Source organism: Ovis aries, chromosome 21 (genome assembly GCF_016772045.2).
Source record: "Ovis aries strain OAR_USU_Benz2616 breed Rambouillet chromosome 21, ARS-UI_Ramb_v3.0, whole genome shotgun sequence".
NCBI classification, from domain to species: Eukaryota; Metazoa; Chordata; class Mammalia; order Artiodactyla; family Bovidae; genus Ovis; species Ovis aries.
In genome coordinates this window covers 26,375,978-26,399,647 of record NC_056074.1, presented here as the reverse complement: position 1 = coordinate 26,399,647, position 23,670 = coordinate 26,375,978, and the positions used below count along the sequence as shown (strand labels likewise).

Here is a 23,670-nt window from a genome sequence, read left to right as displayed (position 1 = left end):
GTAAAATGGTGGTTACCAGGGGCTGCAGAGAAGGACTGAGAAGTTAATGTTTAACTGGTACAGAGTTTCTGTGTGGGACCCACGAAAAAGTCCTGCAGATGGATAGCGGAAATGTTTGCAGCTTTCTTGGCCTGAAGCCAGCCCCTACCCTGCATCTTTGGGTGCTAAAACTGTTTGTTACTTTTGAAACCTCGAGTGGGTTGTAGGCATGCCTCAGCTTGCTCACGCCAGTCTCCAGCAGAATAAAACGGGGAGTCCGGAAAGTCCAGGGAGGTCTTTGAGTGTGTCTGCGGGCATCCGCCTGCGCACCCCGCCCATCCGTTCGGCCACCCGCCTACGCTTTCATGATGAAGCTACAGTGCCCGGCCCTCCCAGTGAGAAACCCACACTGGGAGTTACTGCAAGTACGCATCTTGAGCTTCTGAATATTCATAAGCGAAGCAGAAAGGCCAGCGCTGAAGGGTAGGGGGGCGGGGAGGAAAGAGAAATAGTAGTCATAAATATTCATAAAGGCAAGCCACACGCACCAAGGAAAGCAAGGAATGTTAACGAGAAGATGACGTCCGGGCCCTGCGCGTGCCCGCTGTGCGGGTGCCCGGCACGCGCCCCGCTCCTTCCCGGAGCCCGGGCACGAGCGCGGGGAGGGGGCGGAGGGGGCGGAGTGGAGGAGGGGAGCCGAGAGCCGGGCGCCGGCGGAGCTGCCGGGGGAGCGCTGTGTGGCTCGCCGCTGCCGCTGCCGCTGCGCTCCGCCCGCTCGCCGCGGCTCTTGGATGGGGGTGTCCAGCTGAGCCCCGCGACCCGCCTCCCTCTGCCAGGACCCGCACAGGTGCCGTCGCGGGGGGCGACCTTTAGTCCGGACCGACCCACTGCCGTGGGTGGGGGGTGGACCGGGTTGGTGAAGGAGGCCCCGCGCGACTTGGGATGCTCCGGTGGGCAGGGCTGGGGGCACCGAGTCTCCGCACCCCATCCTGTCCCATCCTGGAATCGGAAAGGGAGAGCCCGAGGGCCGTCGCCCTCCTGCCCAGCCCTTCGCTGGAGAGCAGGGTGGGCTGCCGTGCCCGGGGGCCGGGAGATTCGGAAAGACCCTCATTTTGAGCATCCTCAGAGCCGCGGCCCGCCAGCCAGGCGCGCGCGTGTGTGTGGCCGGAGGCTGCCTGGTTTGGGGGCTGGGGTAGCAGGGGACGCTGCCGGGTGGTGCTGGAGCAGTGGGTCGGTACCTCCTCCCAGGACCGTCATCTGGTCCGGCTCCCTTACACGCCCCAGCATCTTCCATGCCTCTAAGAACCTGGCCCTCAGCCCGCCCGCGCCCCTCCCTGGGATGCCGAGCCTTTCCCCAGGACCGTGCATTCCTGCAGTGTCAGAACCACTGGCAGCTGCCGCAGACGCTGGGGAGCGATTGTTTTACCACAGCAGGTCGGAGAAAGGACGAGTGTGATGCTGGTGGGGACGCACTGCGCTCCCGTGGGCCCAGGGCCTCTGGGGGCTGGGGGCGCATCCGACAGAGCCCCCCCTGGGGCCTATCACCGCCCTCTCTTCTCCTGTCTTGCCCGTCCCTTCCCTCCTCGCCGCGACACCACCTCCTGACCCCTCTCCGTCCCCCGCGTCCGGGTCTGGTTGGGCCGAAAGGGCCGTGGCCGTGGAGTATGTGTGCGGCCTGCGCGGGGTGAGCCCGGCTTCCTCGGAGCACCAGGCTTTGTGCTGCTTGGAGGGGCCTTTCTTTACCCCGGCAGCCTGGGGGAGGGGGTGTGGGATGAGGGTGGATGGAGCAGCGGGAGGGAGAAGGGGGAAAGCAGAACTACAAAGAGGTTGCTGACTTCTATGCGGTGAAATACTCTCAGTCCGAAGGTGCGGCTTGGCACTGGGGTTTGCTGAGGAGCAGTGGGGAAACCGAAGGTGGGTCAGTGGACCGTCAGCTTCCGGGATGGTTTGGAGGGCGGTGGGCACATAGAATCATTTGATCTCTGGGGCAAGTAGTGGGAAGAAGGGGAGATGGAGTGGGGCCTGTGTGGAGATGCGGAGGCCCGGCAGGGGGAGGCATGGTGAATTCTTTGCTGCTCAGCTCAGCAGAGCAGGCACTGGGAAACCGGTACCCGCAGCCTGAGCTGCGGCGACCGTGTATCATTGTGCTGCACGAGAGGCTTGTGTGTTTCCTACTGGGTCTCTGTTAAGCTCGGCGCGGTCCTTGCTTTTCCAAATTACACCATCTCTTGGGAGCCTAAATAAACGGAATAGGACATGAGCAAACTGTAGTCCTGCACTCTCGTTCTATGATAAAGAGAAAAAGACAAGACCACCCTCCTATGATTCCTTTTTTTCTGCCATTCTTCACTTTTATTTTTCCTCAAGTTGATTTTGGAAGTACAGAGAAGGAGGATAAATGCTCAACTGAATTCACCCCAGCTTTAAGGGAAGGAAGCTTCTGAAATGAGCTGTGACTGAAGACAGGCATGAGCTTGCCAAGATACAAGAATAGGACATCTCATTTGGGGGCAGAGGCACCCCACTAAGAGAGAAGAGGAAAAGGAGGAGAGAAGGGGTACCGTTTAAGAAGGACGGCCAGCCCCAATTCAGGGAGCCCTCCTTGAAGCTGAGGTGGGCCAGATGCTTGCCTCTCACCTCCTCTGCCACAGCCTGGGCTCTTTCTGCAAAATCTGGGCTCAGTTTGGGTGTCAAGTGCTTTCAATTTTAGCTTCATCCGCAGCTGGTCAATCATGCAGACATTCTCGGCGCTTGGGGAGCGAGTGAGTTGATGAAAAGAAATCAGACTATATTGTGAGTTTCCCAGTGATCATGTTTCTGAACTCCAGAGTGAGTGGTGATATCCATTTCTTCTTTTATAATCTTCTAGGTGAATCCATTTTCTCTAAAGCCTGTGCTGAGGACAGGTGCTTTCAGAATAATCTTCCTTGTTGCCATCACTCAAAACTCAGTTGTAGTCTTAGATTCCTATTGGATTGCCCTCTCGTTACTGGTTGATGGGATAGATTCTGTTGTTTGCAGTCAACATCCTCCTTGGTATACCTTCTCATGCCAGCTCCCTTGTCCCCTCTAGGAAGAGTACAGATTTAAAGGAAGTGTGAATATTTGGAATACAAGCTGGTTAGCTTTCATGTCTTGCTGAAATGGAACCAGTGATCTGAGAGGCTTTGACCACATGAATTGAAAATAGCAGGAGTGCCTTAGTAAAAAGCATGGTAACATTCATTCAGCGATAGTTCTCTCTTTTGATAAGCATTTTGAAGCATCACACAGGGAATATCTTGGCAAGGATAGTTTTTCTTACTTGAAGCACTGTCACCTCACATTTTCGTGTAACTATCTTTGCTTTCCTAATATTATTGACATTTTTGGACACTTCATGTATTCCATACATTATGCTTAACACTTCAAAGATTGTCTCATTTACTGCACAAAGAAACCTCCAATATAAGTACTATTGTAAATCCCATTTTACAGATGAGGAAATGAAGTCAAAGAGGTTTATAATTTGCCCAGAGTCTCAAAGCTGGGAAGTGATAGGACCAGGATGGGAACCTGGGGCTCTCTCAATACAAATCTCTCATCTGTAAACCTTTCCTTAATTTCTGTCACACTGAGTGATCTTTTCTAAACTCACTCTTTTGGCACTCAGGGATTCCTAATCTTTTTTGTGAGATGAGCCACTTTAGCATTGTAGAGGAGCCCGTTGGGATCTTTCTCAGGATATGATTTTATCTCTCTTCTTTTATTTTTTTTGGCCACATTGAGAAGCATGTGGAATCTTAGTGGCCCAACCAGGGATCAAAACTGCCCCCGGTAGTGGAAACTCACAGTCTTAACCACTGGACCACCAGAGAATTCCCTGAAATATGCTTTTAAATGCAAAAAAATGAAATGTGGTATATTCAAAGAACCCTCAGGAGTCTGTTGACCATAGGTGAGGAACCTCTAACTGGCAATTAGTTGTGTATTACTTAATAGTTGGGGTGTCTGATATGGTAGCCACTAGCCATATGTGGCTGGTGGACACTTGAAATTTGACTGATCCAAATAGAGACATAATGTGAATGTAAAATGCACACTATATTTTGAAGACTTAGTATGAAAAAACAGTGACAAATGTCTCATTAATATTTAAAAATTTGGATTAGATATTGAAATGGTAATATTTGGGATATATTGGATTAAACTATATTATTAAAATATACAGTTAAATTATTAATTATGTTAATATGTTATTAAAAGTGACTTCCAAAAGTATTAGCTCTATACCAACACTTTTTTTTCAACACTTTCTTTTTAACAGTTGAGGAAATCAAGACCTACAGTACTTCTCATTCAGTCAGGCATTGGCAGGTCTGTTGACTCTTGACCCTGTGTTCTTCCTAAGCTGTCATACTGCTTTTGTATCTTTTTGTATTTTGAGGTCTTATCACGTTGGCTTTGCAAACTATAAATACTCAGAATGCGTTTTGTTGAGATGTGGTGGTAACTGACTCAATCCCAGTAAAATCCCCGGAAGGACTGTCCAGGTCCTTACCTGGCATGCCATCTGCCTTGCTTATGTAGAATTTTAGTTTTAAAGGTAGGGGTGCAGGATGGTTTTTGCTCTCTGTTTGCTTCTCCTTGGGTAGTGGTTCCAATTTAAGCATCTGGCTGGATCAGTCATCACACAGATAAGAGACAGAAGTTTGGTTGCCTTGCTGTGTTCCAGGGAAGGAAACGGGAGTAGGTAGAGAAGGGCATGGTAGACAATGAGCTTGTGTTGCCTGCAGTGGAAAATGAAAACTCTGTGAGGGGGACGGAAGATCATTTGTCAGTGAGCACACATTGATTGATTGCCTCCCCGCAGGCCGTGTGTGCTAGAAACAGTGGAGGGTATCCAGAGGATGTCCGTGTCCTCGAGGAATTTAAATTAAAATTGGGGAAGGGCTTGGTTGTATACATACAGATGGATAAATCACAGCTGAAGGCCCGGAGCTATTGGGAAATGAAGGGAGGCCTGAATGTACAGCCTTCTGGGGTGCAGTGCCCCAGGTTGCTGTGAAGTCTGGCTTTGGAGGACATGGGTCATTGGGTCTCTCTCTTACAGGTCACTAATCCACTCTTCTAGTTACAGACATAAGCTGTGTATCTGGAAAAAACTCAGGTGCTCGTATGAAAGTCTGTATTAGTACTCTATTAGTCCACCGTTTATTGATGAGAGTAGTAACACCCAGGTCCATGAAGCCCTGTCCAAAACCCCTGGGGCCAGGCATGTTTCAGAATTGAGATGATCTCAGGGTTTGGAATTTAGTAATAGAGTGCATAGTCTGCATATCATCCCCTGGGGGCTGGGGCAGCCATCTCTATAATTTTTTAAAAAAATTAAAAATTTCTGCAGCATAATACACTAAATGGGATACATTAAAACCATAAACAGCTCTATAAGCATATATATCAGGTTTAGTTGGCAAATGAGTTTAGGTCATGGCAGGTTTTGCCACCAAATAAGTAATGGAAAACTTCCAGGTTATTTATTTGTTTTGGCTGTGCTGTACCACATGTAGGATCTTAGTTCCCTGACCAGGAATCAAACCCATTCCCCCTGCGTTGGAAGTGTGGAGTCTCAACTACTGGGCCACCAGGGAAGTTCCTTTTCAATATTTATTAAAAATTTTAAAAATTGTTTATTTGGCTGTGCCGGGTCTTAGTTGCAGCACGCAGACCCTTAGTTTTGACATGTGGGATCTAGATCCCAGGGATCAAACCATGGCCTCCTGCCTTGGGAGTACATGCAGTCTTAGCCACTGGACCAGCAGGGCAGTCCCACAAACCTCCCAGTTTCGAGAGCACATGGTTAAGGATGTGCTATGTTAATCATCACCATCACAATACAAAGAACATAAATTGAACAACATCATCGTTTATTATCTCCCAGGCACTCTTCTAGGCACTCCTTTAACCTTTAGGACAGCCCTTTGAGGTAGGTCCTGCTATTATTTCTGTCTTAAGGAGAATAAAAGAGGATCAGAGAGAAGTTAAATTACTGCTGCGATCGCCGCTGGGCAGGAGCTAAGGAGTGAGCCGATGCACGCCTCGGCAGCCTGGTCTAGGGGGCCTGCCTCTTTAACCTTTGTTAAAGTTAGGCTTTGTTTTGGGGGGCAGGGAATGGGAGCAGGTGTGTCTCCAAAATGCATGCTTATTAAGTTACCATTATTCACAATGATAATGACATTCGCACTCCTTAAGGGTATAACAGTGAGGAAGCACAGACAATGGAGCCAGTAAAGCAAGGTCTTTGTTTTTAGGGGCTGAGAGTAATGAGTGATTATGTAATAAGTGATTGTGGCTCCTCAACAGAGCTGGCAGAAAAGCCCAGTCCAAACTCACATTACCGTGTCTATTTCTTCCAGATAAGCGAATCCTGAACATTGCAGTTTTCTGATTGCTGTGCAAGGATGGAGGCCCCACTGGTGAGTTTGGATGAAGAATTTGAGGACCTTCGGCCCTGCTGCTCGGAAGACCCCGAGGAGAAGCCCCGGTGTTTCTACGGCTCATCTCCCCACCATCTCGAGGACCCCTCCCTATCTGAGCTGGAGAATTTCTCTTCTGAGATCATCAGCTTCAAGTCCATGGAGGACCTGGTGAATGAATTTGACGAGAAGCTCAACGTCTGCTTTCGGAACTACAACGCCAAGACCGAGAACCTCGCTCCCGTGAAGAACCAGTTCCAGATTCAAGAGGAGGAGGAGACCCTGCAGGATGAGGAGTAAGGCGTCTCAGTTGTTCCCTGTTGTCTCAGATTAGAGCCCTGGCGTCCGGCGCTCCTTGACATAGAATGAGTTTCTATCCTTGGGTTTATGGTGTATTACTTATATTTTTGTATCAGTGAGACTGCACCCTGGAAACTGCTAACCTCGTTCCATTATATCCCTTTACAGTTGTCACCTGTAGAGTTTTCTTAAGTTGAAACCGCAAAGGAATAAAGTATTTTTAGGAAAGAGATTTCCCTAGATACAAAATCAAAATTCAGGAGCATGGGAAATTTGGGGGTCTGTCTATTTTCAGCTTGCTTTATATCGTAACAGTCCATCCAGATATTAGAGATAAGGGCAAGAAAAAAAAAATGAACTGAGAGGAACTATGTTGTTGAAACAATTTTCTTTACAAAACACCAAAACTGTGAAAATCTCCAAGTTGTTTACACCCCCTCAGAACTGGAAAGATTATCTGCAAAAGTTAAGTCCAAATAAGAAAGTATGAACATTGAACCAAGAGATTGGGGACTTACCCTGGACAAAACAAAAATGATAAGCAGGTGAAATGGCTTTTGAGTATTCCCTGTGTCACTTAATAGTCACCTTCTGGGGTCTTAGCAGAAGTCAGGAACAAAGATTTGAAAAAAAGTGCTGTTCAAGGAGGGACTAGAAAGAGGAGAGGGTGTTTGTTATATGAATTAAAGGTATTTGGGATATTTAGTAAAAATAGGCATAAATTCCCCATAGGGATAAAATATGCATCAACTATTCTTTAGGGATCACACAGGAAATGTCGAGTAGTTGGTAGTGGAAATTTCAGTCAAAAGAGCAACTGCACTTCTGGTTTCTCTTTTTTATGTGCTTGGGTGGGAAAAGTTGCCCATAAGTAAGTGGGGGAAGAAGACCCCTTCTACAGCAGGGGTCCCCCACCTACGGGCTGTGGACTGGTACCTCTTGTCAGATCAGCGGTGGTATTAGATTAGAAATAAAGTACACAGGAAATGAAATGCGTTTGTCATCCCCAAACCATCTTCCCTACTCTCGGTCTGTAGAAAAATTGTCTTGTACAAAATTGGTCCCTGGTGCCAAAAAGACTGGGAACCTCTGCACTACAAGATTGAACCCGATTATATTTGGCAGATAGTTGCTTATCTGAAAACTACTGAGACCGTCTGTCTGTGAATATTAGGGCTGTCTGTCTGTCTGCCTTACTCGTTATTCTGTCTCAAGTATCTGACACAGTGAGTGGTATGTAGTAAGTGATCAAATCATGTTTTTTGAGTGAATATTGAATGACCTGGATGAGCAATAATAGCTAGCCTCATAGGTACACATAATGCATTTCCTCCTTTTCTTTTTAATTAATGCTAGCCTGAAGGTACGATCACAGAGGACATTTCACTCTGGTGACCAATACTGTGACTGTGGGCTATGTGTTTCAATTCAATTTTAAGTTTCAAGCTGATTTTTTAGATTTGGAGCCTGTTACAATTTGCTCAGCTCCTCGAGGTCAAAAAAGAATGTTTCTGGGGCTTTATTATAATACAGAGCTTCTTTGACCATAGTTCACTGCAGCACGCAATGGACTAGAAACACTATGAGCTGTCATTTTCACACTCTCACTAACTCACTGTGTGACCTTGGGCTCATCGCTTAACTCTGGTTGAATGTGATGGTGCTCATCTTTGGAACCTTTGGAGCTCAGTTTCGATGAGGCAGGGCTAAGGACTGGCTAAGAGCCTCATTTCTCACCTCACCCAGGCTGTGCTCTGAAAATTCCTTTTGCTTCCAACAGATCATGTCTCCTTGTCTAAACCACCCTCTGCCTCATTAAGGACAGAGGTTCAACAACCAGGTTCTTACCCTTTTCTAGCACATTAGCAGAGGCCACTCAATGTTAATTACTGTCACATGGGATTATTGGTCTTATCCTGATTTCTCTGACTTGCCTGCCTCATTGACTGCTCAGCTAAATGACTGAAAGCTGAATAATTCTTTGCAGGTAAAATATGATGTGGGGATAGTGTGGTGCGAAGAATCTGGGGAGAGAAATCGTAATACTGTGCTTTCTGGGCATTCAGCGTGTGTTTCGTACATATCTAAAGCTTTACTGCTTAAAAATTTGAATCAAATTACACACTTTGTTTTATAGACACCCATCCAGCTACTTCAACTGTAATATTATGATGGGGTAAAGGAAAAAGATAATTTAATATCTAACCTGGTTAATAGTCTCCTGAGCCCAGCTCTCTTGTTCTAATAAACTTGCTAGGATTTGGTAGTTAGAGGTTTCATCTGCCAATGAATTGCAAGTGTTTTGGATGGGTTAGAACTACATAATGGAAGCTTCAAACAAAAACAATGAAATTCTTGGCCAAAGTAATCTCCTGAAAGATAGCACAGATCAGAAAGCAAGGGGAGTGATTCCCTTTGAAGTTTTGGTTTTTTTTTTTCTCTTCTTGTTCTTGGCCCTACCATGTGGCAGGTGGGATTTTATTTCCTTGACTAAGAATCAAAACTGGACCCCCTGCATTAGACGCACAGAGCCTTAACCACTGGATGGGCAGGGAAATCCTGAAGTTTTCATTTGTAACTATTTGGCTCAAAGAGAATTGGCTGAGATATCAACTTATCTCTGCCTTGTCAGGGCATGGAAGTCATTAAGAGAGAGTCAATCTGTATGAGAATATCTTTTCAGTTTTTTAAATTTAGAAAATATTCCAGAATCTCTTCTCTGCATATGTAGACTCACCCTTTCTTTGTTTTTTTTATTTTTTTTTTATTTTTTTAATTTTAGTTTTTTATTTTTTAAATTTTAAAATCTTTAATTCTTATATGTATTCCCAAACATGAACCCCCCTCCCACCTCCCTCCCCATAACAACTTTCTGGGTCATCCCCATGCACCAGCCCCTCACCCTTTCTTTGTCATAAGAGATCCAACCTGGAGGCCTACTGAGTGGGAATGGTCAGCCTTCACCCCACTTCCTACCTTTCTGGGTTTTCCTGTTTGTCCTCTTACAATGACTGTAGTGACAGAGGGGCCAAATATATGAGAACACTGAGTTTCCTGTTCCTCTGATAGAATTACTGAGTTAAAGGTCATGTTAAAAATCAAGTTCCCATGATAAACAGATTGTAGTCAGCCATGCTTTAAGTTGAAGACAAGTAAATCCTAAATAATCAGATAGGGAAAGTCGACAGATAGCTGTGGTTTTTAGGAAAATTAATTCTCTTCTCAGAGGTTCCATTTCCCCAAATGGAAGGCAGACATAGTGTAGATTCTATTGAAGTATTTGAAAGAATCTAAAAAGTTGTTCAAAGTCATTGGTGTGTTAATAATTCGTAATTCATAAGCGTTAACAGCAACATTGTGCTCATGTTAACACACATCTAAGTGTGGCCTGACTTGAAACCAACAAAACAATGGATGAGGGCAGTAGCCAGCCTAAGAGATGTTACCAAGCTGGAATTCTAATGAGCCCTTTAACCTCATAGTGTCAGGAATATGTATATAGGTGTGTGTCTGTGCAGCAGGATTGATGTAGCCTTGATGGCTATGTTGCCAGTTCCAGACCCAGATATTAGTATACATGTCTTGTCCAACTTCCCTTCTGGCTCAGCTGGTAAAGAATCTGCCTGCAATGTGGGAGACCTGGGTTCGATCTCTGGGTTGGGAAGATCCCCTGGAGTCAGAAAAGGCTCCCCACTCCAGTATTCTGGCCTGGATAATTCCATGGACTGTATAGTCCATGGGGTTGCAAACAGCTGGACACGACTGAGTGACCTTCACGTTCACTTGTCCAGTGAATTCTGTTCGGTTTGCTCATCCTCTGCTAGCATCTTTTTCCAAATCCCTAGCCCTCCCCAGTAAAAGACGGTTTTGTCATTTCTGCAGGTATATGTGTGTGCTCAGTCAGTAAGTTGTGTCCTGCTCTTTTGCCCTTAACTCTTTGTAGCCCTCCAGGCTTCTCTGTCCATGGGACTTCCCAGGCAAGAATACTGGAGCAGGTTACCATTTCCTTCTCCAGGGAATCTTCCCTACCCAGGGATTGAACCCAAGTCTCCTGCAACCATATAAGCCCAAGGTATAAAATATGCACTTGAAAAGGCATTTCTATTATTATAGGGACTGAGGAAAGGTGGCAGTAGTGGTAAAGAGCCTGCCTGCCAGTTCAGGAGACATAAGAAAGAAGAGTTCAATCCCTGGGTCGGGAAGATCCCCTGTAGTAGGAAATGGCAATCCACTCCCATATTCTCGCTTGGAGAATTCCATAGACATGGGAGCCTGATGGGCTGCAGTCCGTGGGCTGCAAAGAGTCGGACACGACTGAGACAACTGAGCGTGCATGAGGGAACAAACTGGATTTCAGGTGTCATGACAGCAGAATAACAAGAATTGAGGGAACTTGTTTAATCTTAGTGTTTTTGATGAAAGATAATAGTGGATAGCTTTCAAAGCCTCCTTTCCCTAAGATAAGTGTAAATAGGAGGATGCCTCTCAGGAAGTGGAATTTTACAGTCCACCCAGGGTACTTCTGACAGGGAATACATCTCTTCCCAAGGATCCGGCTTAGGATAGGATGGACAACCTCTCTGGGGACAAAAGTCTAACCCATTCTCTCCCTCCAGAAAGCTTTGTGTTTTCCCCTCCCAGGCCTCTGTTCGTCCCTGGGACTGCATGCCTGCCAGTGTGCCTGCCTTTGCCTTCCATTTAACCTTCCCCGGGCTGGAGATCTAAACAGAAAGCAGGCGTGTACCCCTGCTGACCTTGCCATTTCTCCTTTCATAGATTGATGAAAGCACTATGTCCAGAATAATGCAGTTATAGACTTTTCACATAGAGGCGGCTGCTGCCGTGCTGTTCTCGGTTGTGATTTTTAACTTGGCATATGTTCTGATGCTCACGAGAATCATACAATTTATAAACAATTGGAATAGTCGAGTGGGTAGGAATACAGGCTGTATAACTGTATTGCCTGGGTTCATATCCTACCTCTGTTATTACTGTGTGAATTTAGATTAATTAACTTCTCTGTGTTTCAGTGTTTTTTCCCTCCGCATCTGCTTTACAGTGTTGCTGTGAGGAATGAGTGAATTGATCCACATAGAGAGTTTAGGATAGTACCTGGCTTGTGTTTGGTAATTGCCTAGTAAGGTTGGCTGCTATGGTTATTATTGTTAAACGAGCACTGAATGAATATGGGAAGGGGTGCAAATGATGACAAGGAGTCATTCTATTAAGAGTTGCTTATGAACCTCAAAGGATAAAAAATCCATCTGTGAGAAAGGAAGGAGAAAACTTGAAAGAGAACAAGGATGGCTTGAAATCCCAAGGAGACAGAGGTTTAGGGAATTGTCACTAAAAGTCTAGAACTAGAAGATGAAATCCAGGGTCTGGCAGTGAAGGCTCAGGTGAGAAAAGTTGCTGCCCTAAATGATTTTAGAGCACCTTCATGTGTCACTTTAAAGATGTAGACAGTTTCAAGGTCATTGGAAAGTGTGTAGTCCCCCATTCAAGGTCCCAGCTTCCACCCTATCCAGGAGAGGCACTGCCTGTTTTGGGCTTTGCTGAATCAGTTTTCCAGGCACTTGCTGCAGGGTCAGACTTCAAGGTCAATGCCTGCATGCATGCCGTTCATTCTGAGTGTAACGCTGTGATGCAGGGAGGATTTGTCCGTTGATCTTCCTGGTGGGTGTGGTGCCGGGACTTTTGTCTTGGAGGCAGCAAATCATGTTTGCTCCTTGGTGTTAGAATGCTAACAAGACTTGGATTTAGAATTAGGCTGGATTAATGACGGTCTAATAGTGCTTGGTGGAGGCTGGACTATGGCCCATGTTTAAGATGTAGACTCTCAGTCCTGCTGAATGAGTGTCTAATGAACACTTGATGAGCTCTGTGCAAGTGCCTCCTTATAATTGTAGGGGAAAAATGAATCAGTGGAGAGCCAAAGCAGTGCCACTGAATCGATTTTCTTGATTGCTTTTGCTTCATCACCAAATTGTATGCATTGTACACTAGGAAAATCTCCCTGTTTATATACTTGTATATTATACATTCCATGTTTTATATATGTTAAGAACTCATTTTATGTATCTGATTTCAAGTGTCTATGCTCTGACATATATATATACACACATAGTTAGTTAGTTAGTTAAGTCGCTCAGTCGTGTCCAACTCTTTGCGACCCCATGGACTGTAGCCCACCAGGCTCCTCCGTCCATGGGATTCTCCAGGCAAGAATATCCATCTACTTGTATATATATCTATATACTTGCTATATATATATATATATATATATATATAATGTACACTTATCTTTTCAGCATCTTAAACCATACTTGGCCATGTTTTGGATTTGATCCATATGTGTACATATTTGCTTATTTTAAGTGGCTATTTCCTTATATTAGTATATCTAAATAAAATATCCCTTCTTGTACTTGTTTCACAGGTATCAGTCCTGTTTGATGTGCACAGGCATCTGAAGGAGATTGCATCGAGCCCTCATTATTTCATTACTTTATATTAACTCAAGTGCTGCTGACTTCCATGGAGAGCATTGTTTTAGGAGCTTGGTTTACTGATTTACATGAACTCTTGCTGTTAACTGATTTATTTTCCTGTGTGTGAAAGTTTGGGACTTCAGGATTTTCCCCAATCCCCTTCCCACTTTTTTCCCCAAGAAAACCTTTCTGAAATAGTGAGTTAAACAAAAAGAATTGTCGAATATCCTTTTTTATAATGTACCTATCAGAATTTTTTTAAAAGTATAATAAAGGGGACCCCATCTCCCCCCACTAAAAACTAATTGCGTAGGCACTGGTGTGTTTGATTCCTTTCATATATTTTCCTTAGAGTCTCTGGGAGGGAGACAGGGCACCTTAAACTCTGCATGCCTAGAGGTCAGGGCTGTGCCATCCTGAGATCCCTGGAACATTTTGGGTAATAAGAAACTTAATAACGTTGGCATCATCCCCTTACCTCCATTAGGTGTCAAGGAGTTAATTCCTGACTGTTTGGATTGTAGGCATCTGAAACTGAAATACAGTTAAACCTTGAACAACATGGGGGATTAGCGGTGCCCACCCCTTATAAAGTGGATTTTTCTGCTATTTCTGCCTCAGAAACAAAGGAATTGATAAATGACAAGGGCAGGAAGCTGAAACAGTTTGAAGAGAATCAAGGCTCAAACCCTAGTTCTTTTGATTCCACATATTGTGATCTCTAAACTAACACAAACTTGCCCCCGTACTTTTAGTTAATATAAAGATTTGTGAAATGAAAATATTGGTACTACAATATTCCTTGGAAGAATATCCACGTGTAAGTGGATGCTCACAGTTTAAACTCATGTTGTTCAAGGGTCAGCTGTATCAATAAACCAGACGATGACCCTGTTCTTAATGAGATTCAGCCAGAAAATCTGCCCAGATCAGTCTGTCTCTCTCTTCCTCCCTCTTCCTCTCAGTCTTCTCTGCCCATAAGAAAGGAAACATGGGCATTTCTTAGATTCATGGGACAGGAGCCGTTTGGTCGAGGGGCAGATTTAGTTCTGGAGTAGTTTCTTTATTGCCAGCGGTGTTTTAATTGTAGACGCTACCACTGGTATCGCAATGGTGAGAAATTCCTCTTTTTTTTTTTTTTTTTTTGGCCCTGAAGTTCCTGGCTGGGGTCCATTCTCTTGGCTCCTTCTCTCCTGGTAGTGCCTGAAATTCAGTTTATAAGCTGCTTCACTCCTCCATGCTGGAAGGCAGATGATCTCAGCCTGGCACGCACAGAAGCCTCTCTCCTCCCCCGGCCTAGCTCTTCCTTCCTCCAGGCGGGGCCAGGCCACAGATGTGCGCTAATGAGAGCTTCTCTTTGTTTACAGGGTTTGGGATGCTCTGACAGACAATTACATCCCTTCACTCTCAGAAGACTGGAGGGACCCAAACATGGAGGCTCTAAATGGCAACAACTCTGACACCGAGGTACCTCTGGGGCCCCTAACTTAACAGGGCTTGAGGAGCTGTGGATTCCAGTTAAAAAAAAAAAAAAAAAAAAGCATCCAGTAACTCAGCAGTCTTCCCCATTATGTAACGAAGCTCAGCATCATTGCTGGGAAGGCAGGGATTGTGGAGGAAGTGAAAAGTAAGATGAAGGAGGACATCCAGGGTATATGAGGTGAATGGAATGATTGTAAAATAGTGTAAATGCAGGTCACTTCTGTTGCTCATCTTTGCCCTACAATGTGCAGAATTAGGTGATCTGAAGTAAGACAGGAGGGTGAATATCACAGGCTTCTTTTGTGTTCAAACAATGATGGTTAAAAAAAAAAATCAGGGTTTTCCATCTCAAATGAGCAGTTCAGTCCATCAAAAAAGCAGTATTGACAACACGCATGGCTGAATTCCTCCGCTGTCCACCTGAAACTGTCACAACATTGTTAATCGGCTATACTCCTATATAAAATAAAAAGTTAAAAAAAGCAGTATTGACAGGCTTGTGACAAGCTCAGGGCCTGGCTAATGGCCACAGTTGGGGCCCAGATAATAAAGAGGTCGTCATGCAATAGAGAGCAATTCTTTTTTTTTTCCATATATTTTTTGTTGGCATATGATCGCTTTACAATGTTCTGTTAGTTTCTGCTGTACAGCAGAATGAATCAACTATATGTATATGTATCCCTTCCCTCTTGGGCCTCCCTCCCAGCCTCTAGGAGGAATTCTTTATGAAACTCAACCAACCAGGCATGCATATGACTGGGCCTGAGTCATGGTCTGTGGTTACTGACACCAAAGAAGAAGGTAGCCTACCGGCTTCTGAAAAAAGCATAAAAGGGAATACTTGTTTTGAGTTGATTTGCATAGGTTACAGGAGCTCCAAAATGCCCCTCCTAGCTGAATATACGTGCAGAAAAATATTATTAAATCATATAATGGCTCTATCCTTGCTCAAAGCCCCATTCTGCCCTGCTTAGTTTTCTAGTTTTAGCTGCAAAGCAGATCTGACAATTCCCTATCAAGAATGCTATCACGATTCTGTGGGCTCAGCAAAAGAGGGAGAGAGGTGGATCTGATCTTTCTAGGTGCTCCAGGATTGAGTCCAGGGAAGGGCAAGAAACAGGTTCCCCTTACCAGGTGATATTTCTGTAGACCATTGCCCAAAATAGCACAGCAGAGAGATCAGCAATCAGTTGATTTGTTGAAATGTGACTCTACATAGCCTTTCTAACTCTTCTAAAAGTTAGCTATTCAAAATACCCAGAACCTTGAGGCTTTGTTTACTGGGCAAAATAGGCTTTGAATCTCAGAGATTTGCTACAACCCTACTTAGCATGGATATAGGATGTCTCAGGTCCTGTTTTGAACTCCTGAGTGCTTTTTTTTCTCTTGCAGTGCTTATTTGGATAGTGTTGAGTCTTTACCGAAAATGCAAAGGAGAAGATAAGCAGTAATAGAGTAAATCTCATTACTGAAATGAAATCAGGCCTGTCGTGGTGCAAAAGGCAGATTTTGCTTTATTATCTCCTCTGTCACCTTTCTAACTCACTTTGTGGATTTAGCCAAAAAAATATATAAGATAACCTCCCCTTCGAAAGGACTCTAATTTATCCTCACTTGCAGATTTCCCTCAAGAGGGTTAATATTTCAGGGGAAACTGAATGACCCTGGGAAAGATGATCTTGATCTCCTCATAGAATTTTCTCTATCTAGCCCATGGAAAAGGACGGGGTAGCAATAATGGATGGATTAAAGCTGTTTCATTTCAGCCTCCTTTATTATCTGTATTCATTACAGTAGAAGCTCTTTTCACTGACCTCAGTTTAAATGACTTGCTATGTTACCAATGCTCTGTATTGCTTCTGTAAAACATGGTAACCAAATACCCTGGGCATGCAGTGTCCCCACGGCTGGTCGGCCTCTCTCTCTGGCAAGTCCTCTTGTCTCTACTTCTACTTAGATCATTGCCAAGGATCAGTTATATTTGCTTTCAAACCTGTTCATGCTTGTCCTTGTGACTATAACCAATTTAATGAAATAGAAGCTGTAGGGTTATGAGTGCAAAGAGAGTCATTTTTGCTTTTATAAAATTAAAGTAACACATGTAAGTAATTTTAAAAGTCAAATCATGCTTTTAACATAATAGTGAAGTGAAGTCGCTCAGTCGTTTCCGACTCTCTGTGACCCCATGGACTGTAGCCTATCAGGCTCCTCTGTCCATGGGATTTTACAGGCAATAGTACTGAAGTGGATTGCCATTTCCTTCCCCAGGGGATCTTCCCGACCCAGGGATCGAACCTGGGTCTCCCACATTATAGACAGACGCTTTACCGTCTGAGCCACCAGGGAAGTAGGAGACAAAAAATACATACAGCAGCCCCTGACTTACCTTTCCCTGTTTCACAGAGGCAGTCACATCTACTGTTTTTAGTTATTTTTTTGGTCAGGCATCTACAGTTTCCTAAATAACACTTTTATATTGCTATTTCTTTGATTATTTAAAAAAGCAATTTTGTTTGTTATCTATTATGGACGAGAAGATTTAATTCTTTTGCATCACCTCAAATACTCCCATTTGGCCTTCCCTCTTGTCACCAATTTATCGTTAAATCAATCTTATGTATAGATACTGGGCTTCCTGGTGGTTCAACGGGTAAAGAATCTGTGTCCAATGCGAGAGTCCTGGGCTTGATCCCTGGGTCAGGAAGATGCCCTGAAAAAGGGAATGGCTACCCACTCCAGCATTCTTGCCTGGAGAATCCCATGGACAGCGGGACCTGGTGGGCTATAGTCCTTGGAGTCAGAAAGAGTCAGACAGGACTGAGTGAGACAGGGGAGGAGGATATATAAATACGAGTATAACTGAGTAAATACTCTTTGTTGCTGAATCATGGAGTTGTTTTTTTTTTTTAAATACTTCCTCCCTTAACTCAGAGTGAAAAATTGCCTTGGTTTTCATTTGCTTAGTTTCCTGTACATTTATCATTAGTTCAACTCCAAATTCTGAGTGAACTCTAAATCTCATATGTATTTTTTAAAGTCAGGTAGTCTTTCAATTTTTAAAATTAATTTAATAAAACAAAAACTAGTACCCTCTATCTTTCTTCGATAAACTAATATGGTTGTATTCTAGATCTAATGTACAGCTCTTGTCTTGGGAATTCTTCTTGCTTCTCTCTCCTGTCCTGATTGCCATATTTTTATCTTTCTGGGTATATCCTCTTGTTCTGGTGAAAATAAATTCAGTATATTCTTAAGAAAGGGTGGAAGGAATGTATTTGTTAGAATAGATGAGAGTGTTTTTATTTTCCTGTCATACATGTGACTGAGAATTTGACTTGATAGAGTTATTTTAGGTTGCAAAGGAATATTTACTTAGAACTGCGTAGTACCATTCTCATATCTTTCAGCTTTCAGTTACTACTGAGAAACCCCAAATCCATTCTGATTCTTTGTCTTTTATACGTGACTCTCTTTTGGTTCTCTTTAGAAGCTTTGAGGATATTCTCTTTTTCCTTTCTCATTTCTTTTGCAGTAATGTGCCTTAGAGTGAGCTGTATTTTTTTCATCCATTCTGCTTTATACTCCGTGGGCCCTTTCAACCTGGAAGTTCATGACTTTTAAATTGTGGGATGCTTTCTTGTTATTTCTCTGAAGACAAATTGTTTCTGTTTTCTGCCTCTATTGAGATGATTATATGGTTTTCTCCTTTATTATGTCAATGTGATGAATTACATGAATTGATTTTCAAATGTTAAATCAACCTTGCACTCTTGAGATTAAACTCGCAGCTTTACTGAAGAATAATTGGCATGCAGTGAACGGCACATGTTAAACTGTGCGGTTTGCTAGGTTTTGACTTACGTTTATGTCTGTGAGACCATCACCACAAGATATTAAGCAAGATAGTAAGCATGTCTCCATGTCCATCACTTTTCCTTTCACCCCCTATCTTCAGGCAACCTGATTCTGTCACTGTAGATTAGTTGGCATTTTTTAGGATTTTGTATAAATAGAATCGTGAAGCATGCACTCTTTTTGTCTTCTTTTAAAATTCAGTATAATTATCTAGATATTCACTCATTTTATTGCATGTATCTACATTCATTCCTTTCTGTTGCTGAGTAGTATTCCATTGTATGGATATACCATAATTTTCTTATTCATTCACCTGTTAATGGACATTTGGGTTGTTTCCAACATTTGAATATTGCAAATAAAGCTATTATGAACATTCTGGTGTAAGTCTTTTTGTGGACATATGTCTCTGTTTTTCTTGGATAAAAACCTATGAGTGAAATGGTTGGGTCATATTGTAAGTGAATGTTTCACTTTTTAAGGAACTGCCAAACTGTGTTCCAGTTTAGAACTCAAATTACCCCACCAACCCTTGGCATACACAGCCTTTTTAGTCATTTGAGTGGGTATATAGCAGCATCTTATTTTTATTTTAATTTGCATTTCCCTGATAATATATGATGTTGAGCATCTTTTCATGTGTATCCTCTTTGGTGAAGTGCCTGTTTAAATCTTTTGCCCTTTTTCTTAGTGGGCTGTTTGTGTTATTATGGAGATGTTCGAGTTCCTCATGTTAAAAGATAAAATGAAGCATATTAAATTTTTGACAGTTTATTTGAGCAAAAATCTGTTAAAATCTGACAGTGCCGAACCCAAAGTGGTTAAGAGTGCTCCGCCCACAGAAGTTAGAGGAAGGGCTTTTACAGAGAAGAGGTGGAAGGAGGGAAGGAAATAAGTTGATTGGCTCTAGTTTGAGTGGTTGTTTTATTTGGGAAAATCTGATTGGCTGTTTGTGAGTGGTTGTCCTTTGGTTTGATTCTTAACTTTGAGGCACTGGAGGTTTTGGTTTTGCTTCGCTTAGGAACCTCCTGAAACATTGAAGTCACCTTAGCCTAATGGTCTCTTTGTTTAATTAATTTCACACATACTTTCTAGATATAGATCCTTTGCTGTATGTTTTGTGAATATTTTTTTCTTGTCTATGGATTTATTTTTCTTGTCTAAGAAAGTTAAAACTTTCTTAACATTATCTTTTGAAGAGAAAATGTTCTTTTAAATGAGACAAAATCCAATTTATTCAGTTTTAAAAAACAGCTTGTGCTTCTCATGTAGTATTTAAGAAATTGCCAAGCCCAACATCACTAAGATTTTTTCTTATCGCTTAGAAGTTGTGTAGTTTTAGCTTTTATATGATTTATGATCCATTTCAAGTTAGTTTCTGTGTATGGTGTTAGGCTAGGTCAGGGTTCATTTTTTGTGCATGGGTATGGCTATCTAATTGTTTCAATACAGTTCACTGGAAATATTATCTTTTTCATATTTAGTTGTCTTGGCATCTTTGTTGAAAATCAATTGACCTAAATGTGCCGACCTATTTCTGAATTCTCTATTATGCATCTATCTAAATGCCAATACTCTACTGTCTTTGTTACTGTAGCTTTATGGTAATGTCTTGATAGAAAGCATATGTCTTTCCACTTTGTTCTGTTTTTTCAAAGTTGCTTTGGCTATTTTAGGTCCTTTGCATTTCCATATAAATTTTGGAATCACCTGATAAATTTGTACAAACAAACTTGCCAGAAGTTCAGCTGTGATTGTGTTAAATCTATCAAATGATGTATGTGTATAGATCAATTTTTTACGTAATGTGATGAATTACTGCACTGGGTCTTCAGTGCTGCGTGTGTGGGCTTTCTCTAGCTGTGAAGAGCAGGGGCTCCCCTTTGTCTTGGTGTGCAGGCTTCTTATTGCAGTGGCTTCTCCTGTCGTGAAGCACAGGCTGTAGGTGCTCAGGCTCCGTAGCTGCAGTCCATGGACGTAGTTGCTCCGTGGTGTGTGGGATTCTCCTGGACCAGGGATCAAACCTGTGTTGCCTGTACTAGCAGGCAGACTCTTGTCCACTGTGCCACCAGACGAGTCCCTTGTTAGCATTTTAAGGATTTTTGCATCTGTGTTCATAGGACTCTTTTAGTGTTCTTCTCTTGTAATGTCATAAAATGAGTTAGAAATTTTTCTTCTATTTTCTGAAACAGTTTCTGTTATGCTGGTATTATTTCTTCCTTAAATGTTTGATTGACTACACCAGTGAAAACATCCTTCTCTGTGAAAGTTTTTGATTACTGATTTAATTTCTTCAGTAGATATAAGGCTATTCAGATTTTCCATTTCTTGCTGATTTTCTTTAATTTTGGTAAATTGTGTTTTTCAAGGAATTTATTCATTTAATCTAAGTCACTGAATGTACTGACCACAGTTGTTTCTGATATTCTCTTATTCTTTCAATGTTAATCAAAGCTAGAGTGATGTTCCCTTTCTTATTACTGATATTGTTGATTTGTGTTTTCTCTCTCCTTCTGTCCCTTCCCCTCACCCCCACTGCATCAGTTTATTTATGGGATTATCACTTTTATTGATTTTTCCAGAGAACCACTTCTGGTTGTTTTTTTTTTTCCTTTGTTGCTTTTTCATTTCCTGGTTTGTTTATTTCTTCCATAACATTATTGTACCCTTCTTTGTACTTAAACTAGGGTTTCACTTCACCGTTCATTTTCTTTAAGCTTCTAAGATGGGAGCTTGTGGCTTCCTTGGTGGTTTAGCAGTAAAGAATCTGCCTACCAATGCAAGAGACTCAGGTTTGACTCCTAAGTCAGGAAAATACCTTGAGAAGGAAATGGCAACCCACTTCAGTGTTCTTGCCTGGGAAATTCCATGAGCAGAGGAGCCTGGTGGACTATAGTCCATGGGGTCACAAAGAGTCAGACATGACTTACTGACTGAAAGCAACAACAAAGGTGGGAGCTTAGATCCTATTTCAAACTTAGAAAAAATGATTTTGTTCCATTTGGGCTACAAAGTAGCATGGACTGGATGGCTTATAAACCATAGAAATTTACTTCTCACAGTTAGGGAGGCTGGATATCCACAATCAGGGCGCCAGATGGCTGGTTCTGGTAAAGGGCCTCTTCCAGCTTGAAGACTGCCAGCTTCTCTGTGTCCTCACAGGACGCATGGTGCAAGGGAGCTCTGGGAGCCTCTTTTATAGGAATACAGACCCATTCATGCGGGTCCCACCCTCCTGAGCACCTCCCCAAGGCCCTACTTCCTAATGCCATCACACTGGGGGCTAGGATTTCAACATACGTGTTGGGAGGACACAAACATTCAGACCATAGTCATAACACAGCATCTTAAAACAGGAAAGTTTTAAGCATTGCCTCAACTGAATCCACAGTTTTAATATGGTATGTTTTCATTATCATTCACTTCAGAATATTTTCCATTTTTCTCTTGTGCTTTCTCCCTTGGCCCATGGGGTTACTTAGAAAAATGTTTATAGATATCATTTTGTCATTGATTTCTAATTTAATTTAGTCAGAGAACAAAATCTGTACAAATAAATCTTTTAAAATATATCGAAACTGACTTATGACCAAGCATATGTTGTATGTTTGTGAATGTTCTATGTGCCATTGAGAAGAATGCTTATTTTGCAGTTGTTGGTTGTGATGTTTTGTACAGGTCAACTAGATTAAGGTGGTTTATAGTACTGTTAGATTCTTCTGTATCCTGGTTTTTTTGTCTCTTTGTCTTATCAGTTGTCGAGAAAGAAGTGTTAAAATCGCCAATTATTAATATTAAATCATGGATTTGTTTCTTTCTTTAGTTCTGTTAGTTTTTGGTGTACATAGTTTGAAGATCTGTTAGTAGTTACCCACACTTTTATTATTGCTATGTATTCCTGATTGACCCTTTTATCATTATGATATGCCTTTTAATTGTATTTATCTACCTATTTTTGGCTGTGCTGGGTCTTCGTTGCTATGCAGGCTCTTTAGCTGCAGACAGCAGGGGCTATTCTCCGCGTGTGGCGCGTGGGCTTCTCACTGCCGTGGCTTCTCTTGTTTCGGGGCATGGGCTCTAGAGCACAGGATCAGGAGTTGTGGCGCACGGACTCAGTTGCTCTGCGGCATGTGGGATCCTCCTGGACCAAGGATCAAACCTTCCTGTGTCTCTTGCGTTGGCAGGTAGAGTCTTTACTCCTGAGCCCCTAGGGAAGCCCTGAAATATCCTTCATCTCTGGTAATACTCCTTGTTTTAAAATCTACTTTGTCTGATATGAATTTAACCACAAAAGCTTTCTTTTGCTGTTAGGTAGACATTTTTCAATCCTTTTACTTCTCACCTATCTGTGTCTTTAGAAATATATCTTTTATAGATTATATGTAGTTGGCTCTTTTATATTTATCTGATCATGAGGATATGTGCTTTTTAGTTTATTGTGTTTACTTCATTTGCATAGTGTTTAATTCATTAACTTTTAATGTTACTAGTTTGTGTTTAGGCATACCATCTTGCATTTCTATTTGTTCCACCTGGGTTTTTCTTTTATTGTTGGTATTCCTCTGTTTCACCTTCTCTGCCTTCTTTTGGGTTAATCGAATACTTTCTGGTCTTCCATTTTATTTCTGCCATTGGATTTTTAGTTATACTTCACTATACCTCTTTTATTAATTTAAAAATATATTTTAAATTATGAAAATTGAAAAATACAGAACAAAGTTACATATAGTCCCACTATATCTTAAATTGTTTTTTTTAAGCAAATAAATTAAGATTTTTAATTGGAATTTCAATATCAAACTCTCAAAAATTAATAGAATGAATATAAGAGCAATAGAAGAATACAGTAGACTTGAAAAACACTGTGAACCAATTCAACATAAGTAACATTTATTCAATTTTTACACAATAAGGATACAAATTCTATTCAAGTTTCCATACAGTGTAAACTAGGAGACACTGGAACATATCCAGGGACATAAAACAAGCTGCAGAAATTTCGTGGGGTCTGAGGACGTATGAGTTGGGTATAGCTCCCGTGTTACCAGGAACTCACAGTAGCTTCCACACATGTCTGATTCTTTGTAACCCCATGGACTGTAGCCCGC

General features: G+C 42.5%; 1 protein-coding gene across 8 annotated transcripts in view; it reads left to right on the top strand.

Moving 5' to 3' along the window:
• Nucleotides 1-324: 324 nt before the first annotated feature.
• FEZ1 (fasciculation and elongation protein zeta 1) overlaps nucleotides 325-23,670 on the top strand; it is a 41,961-nt gene continuing 18,615 nt past the window's right edge. For 2 of the 8 annotated variants that reach the window (XM_012101861.4, XM_060404254.1), the window contains exons 1-3: nucleotides 325-404; nucleotides 6,375-6,730; nucleotides 14,593-14,692. In XM_012101861.4, the coding sequence (XP_011957251.1) occupies nucleotides 6,420-6,730; nucleotides 14,593-14,692 (411 nt within the window). In that variant the 5' untranslated portion in view covers nucleotides 325-404; nucleotides 6,375-6,419. Of the gene's footprint in view, nucleotides 405-677; nucleotides 827-965; nucleotides 1,894-6,374; nucleotides 6,731-14,592; nucleotides 14,693-23,670 lie in introns of those variants that run through there. The other 6 variants (XM_004019515.6, XM_042237737.1, XM_012101860.4 and 3 more) reach the window with 6 other exon arrangements.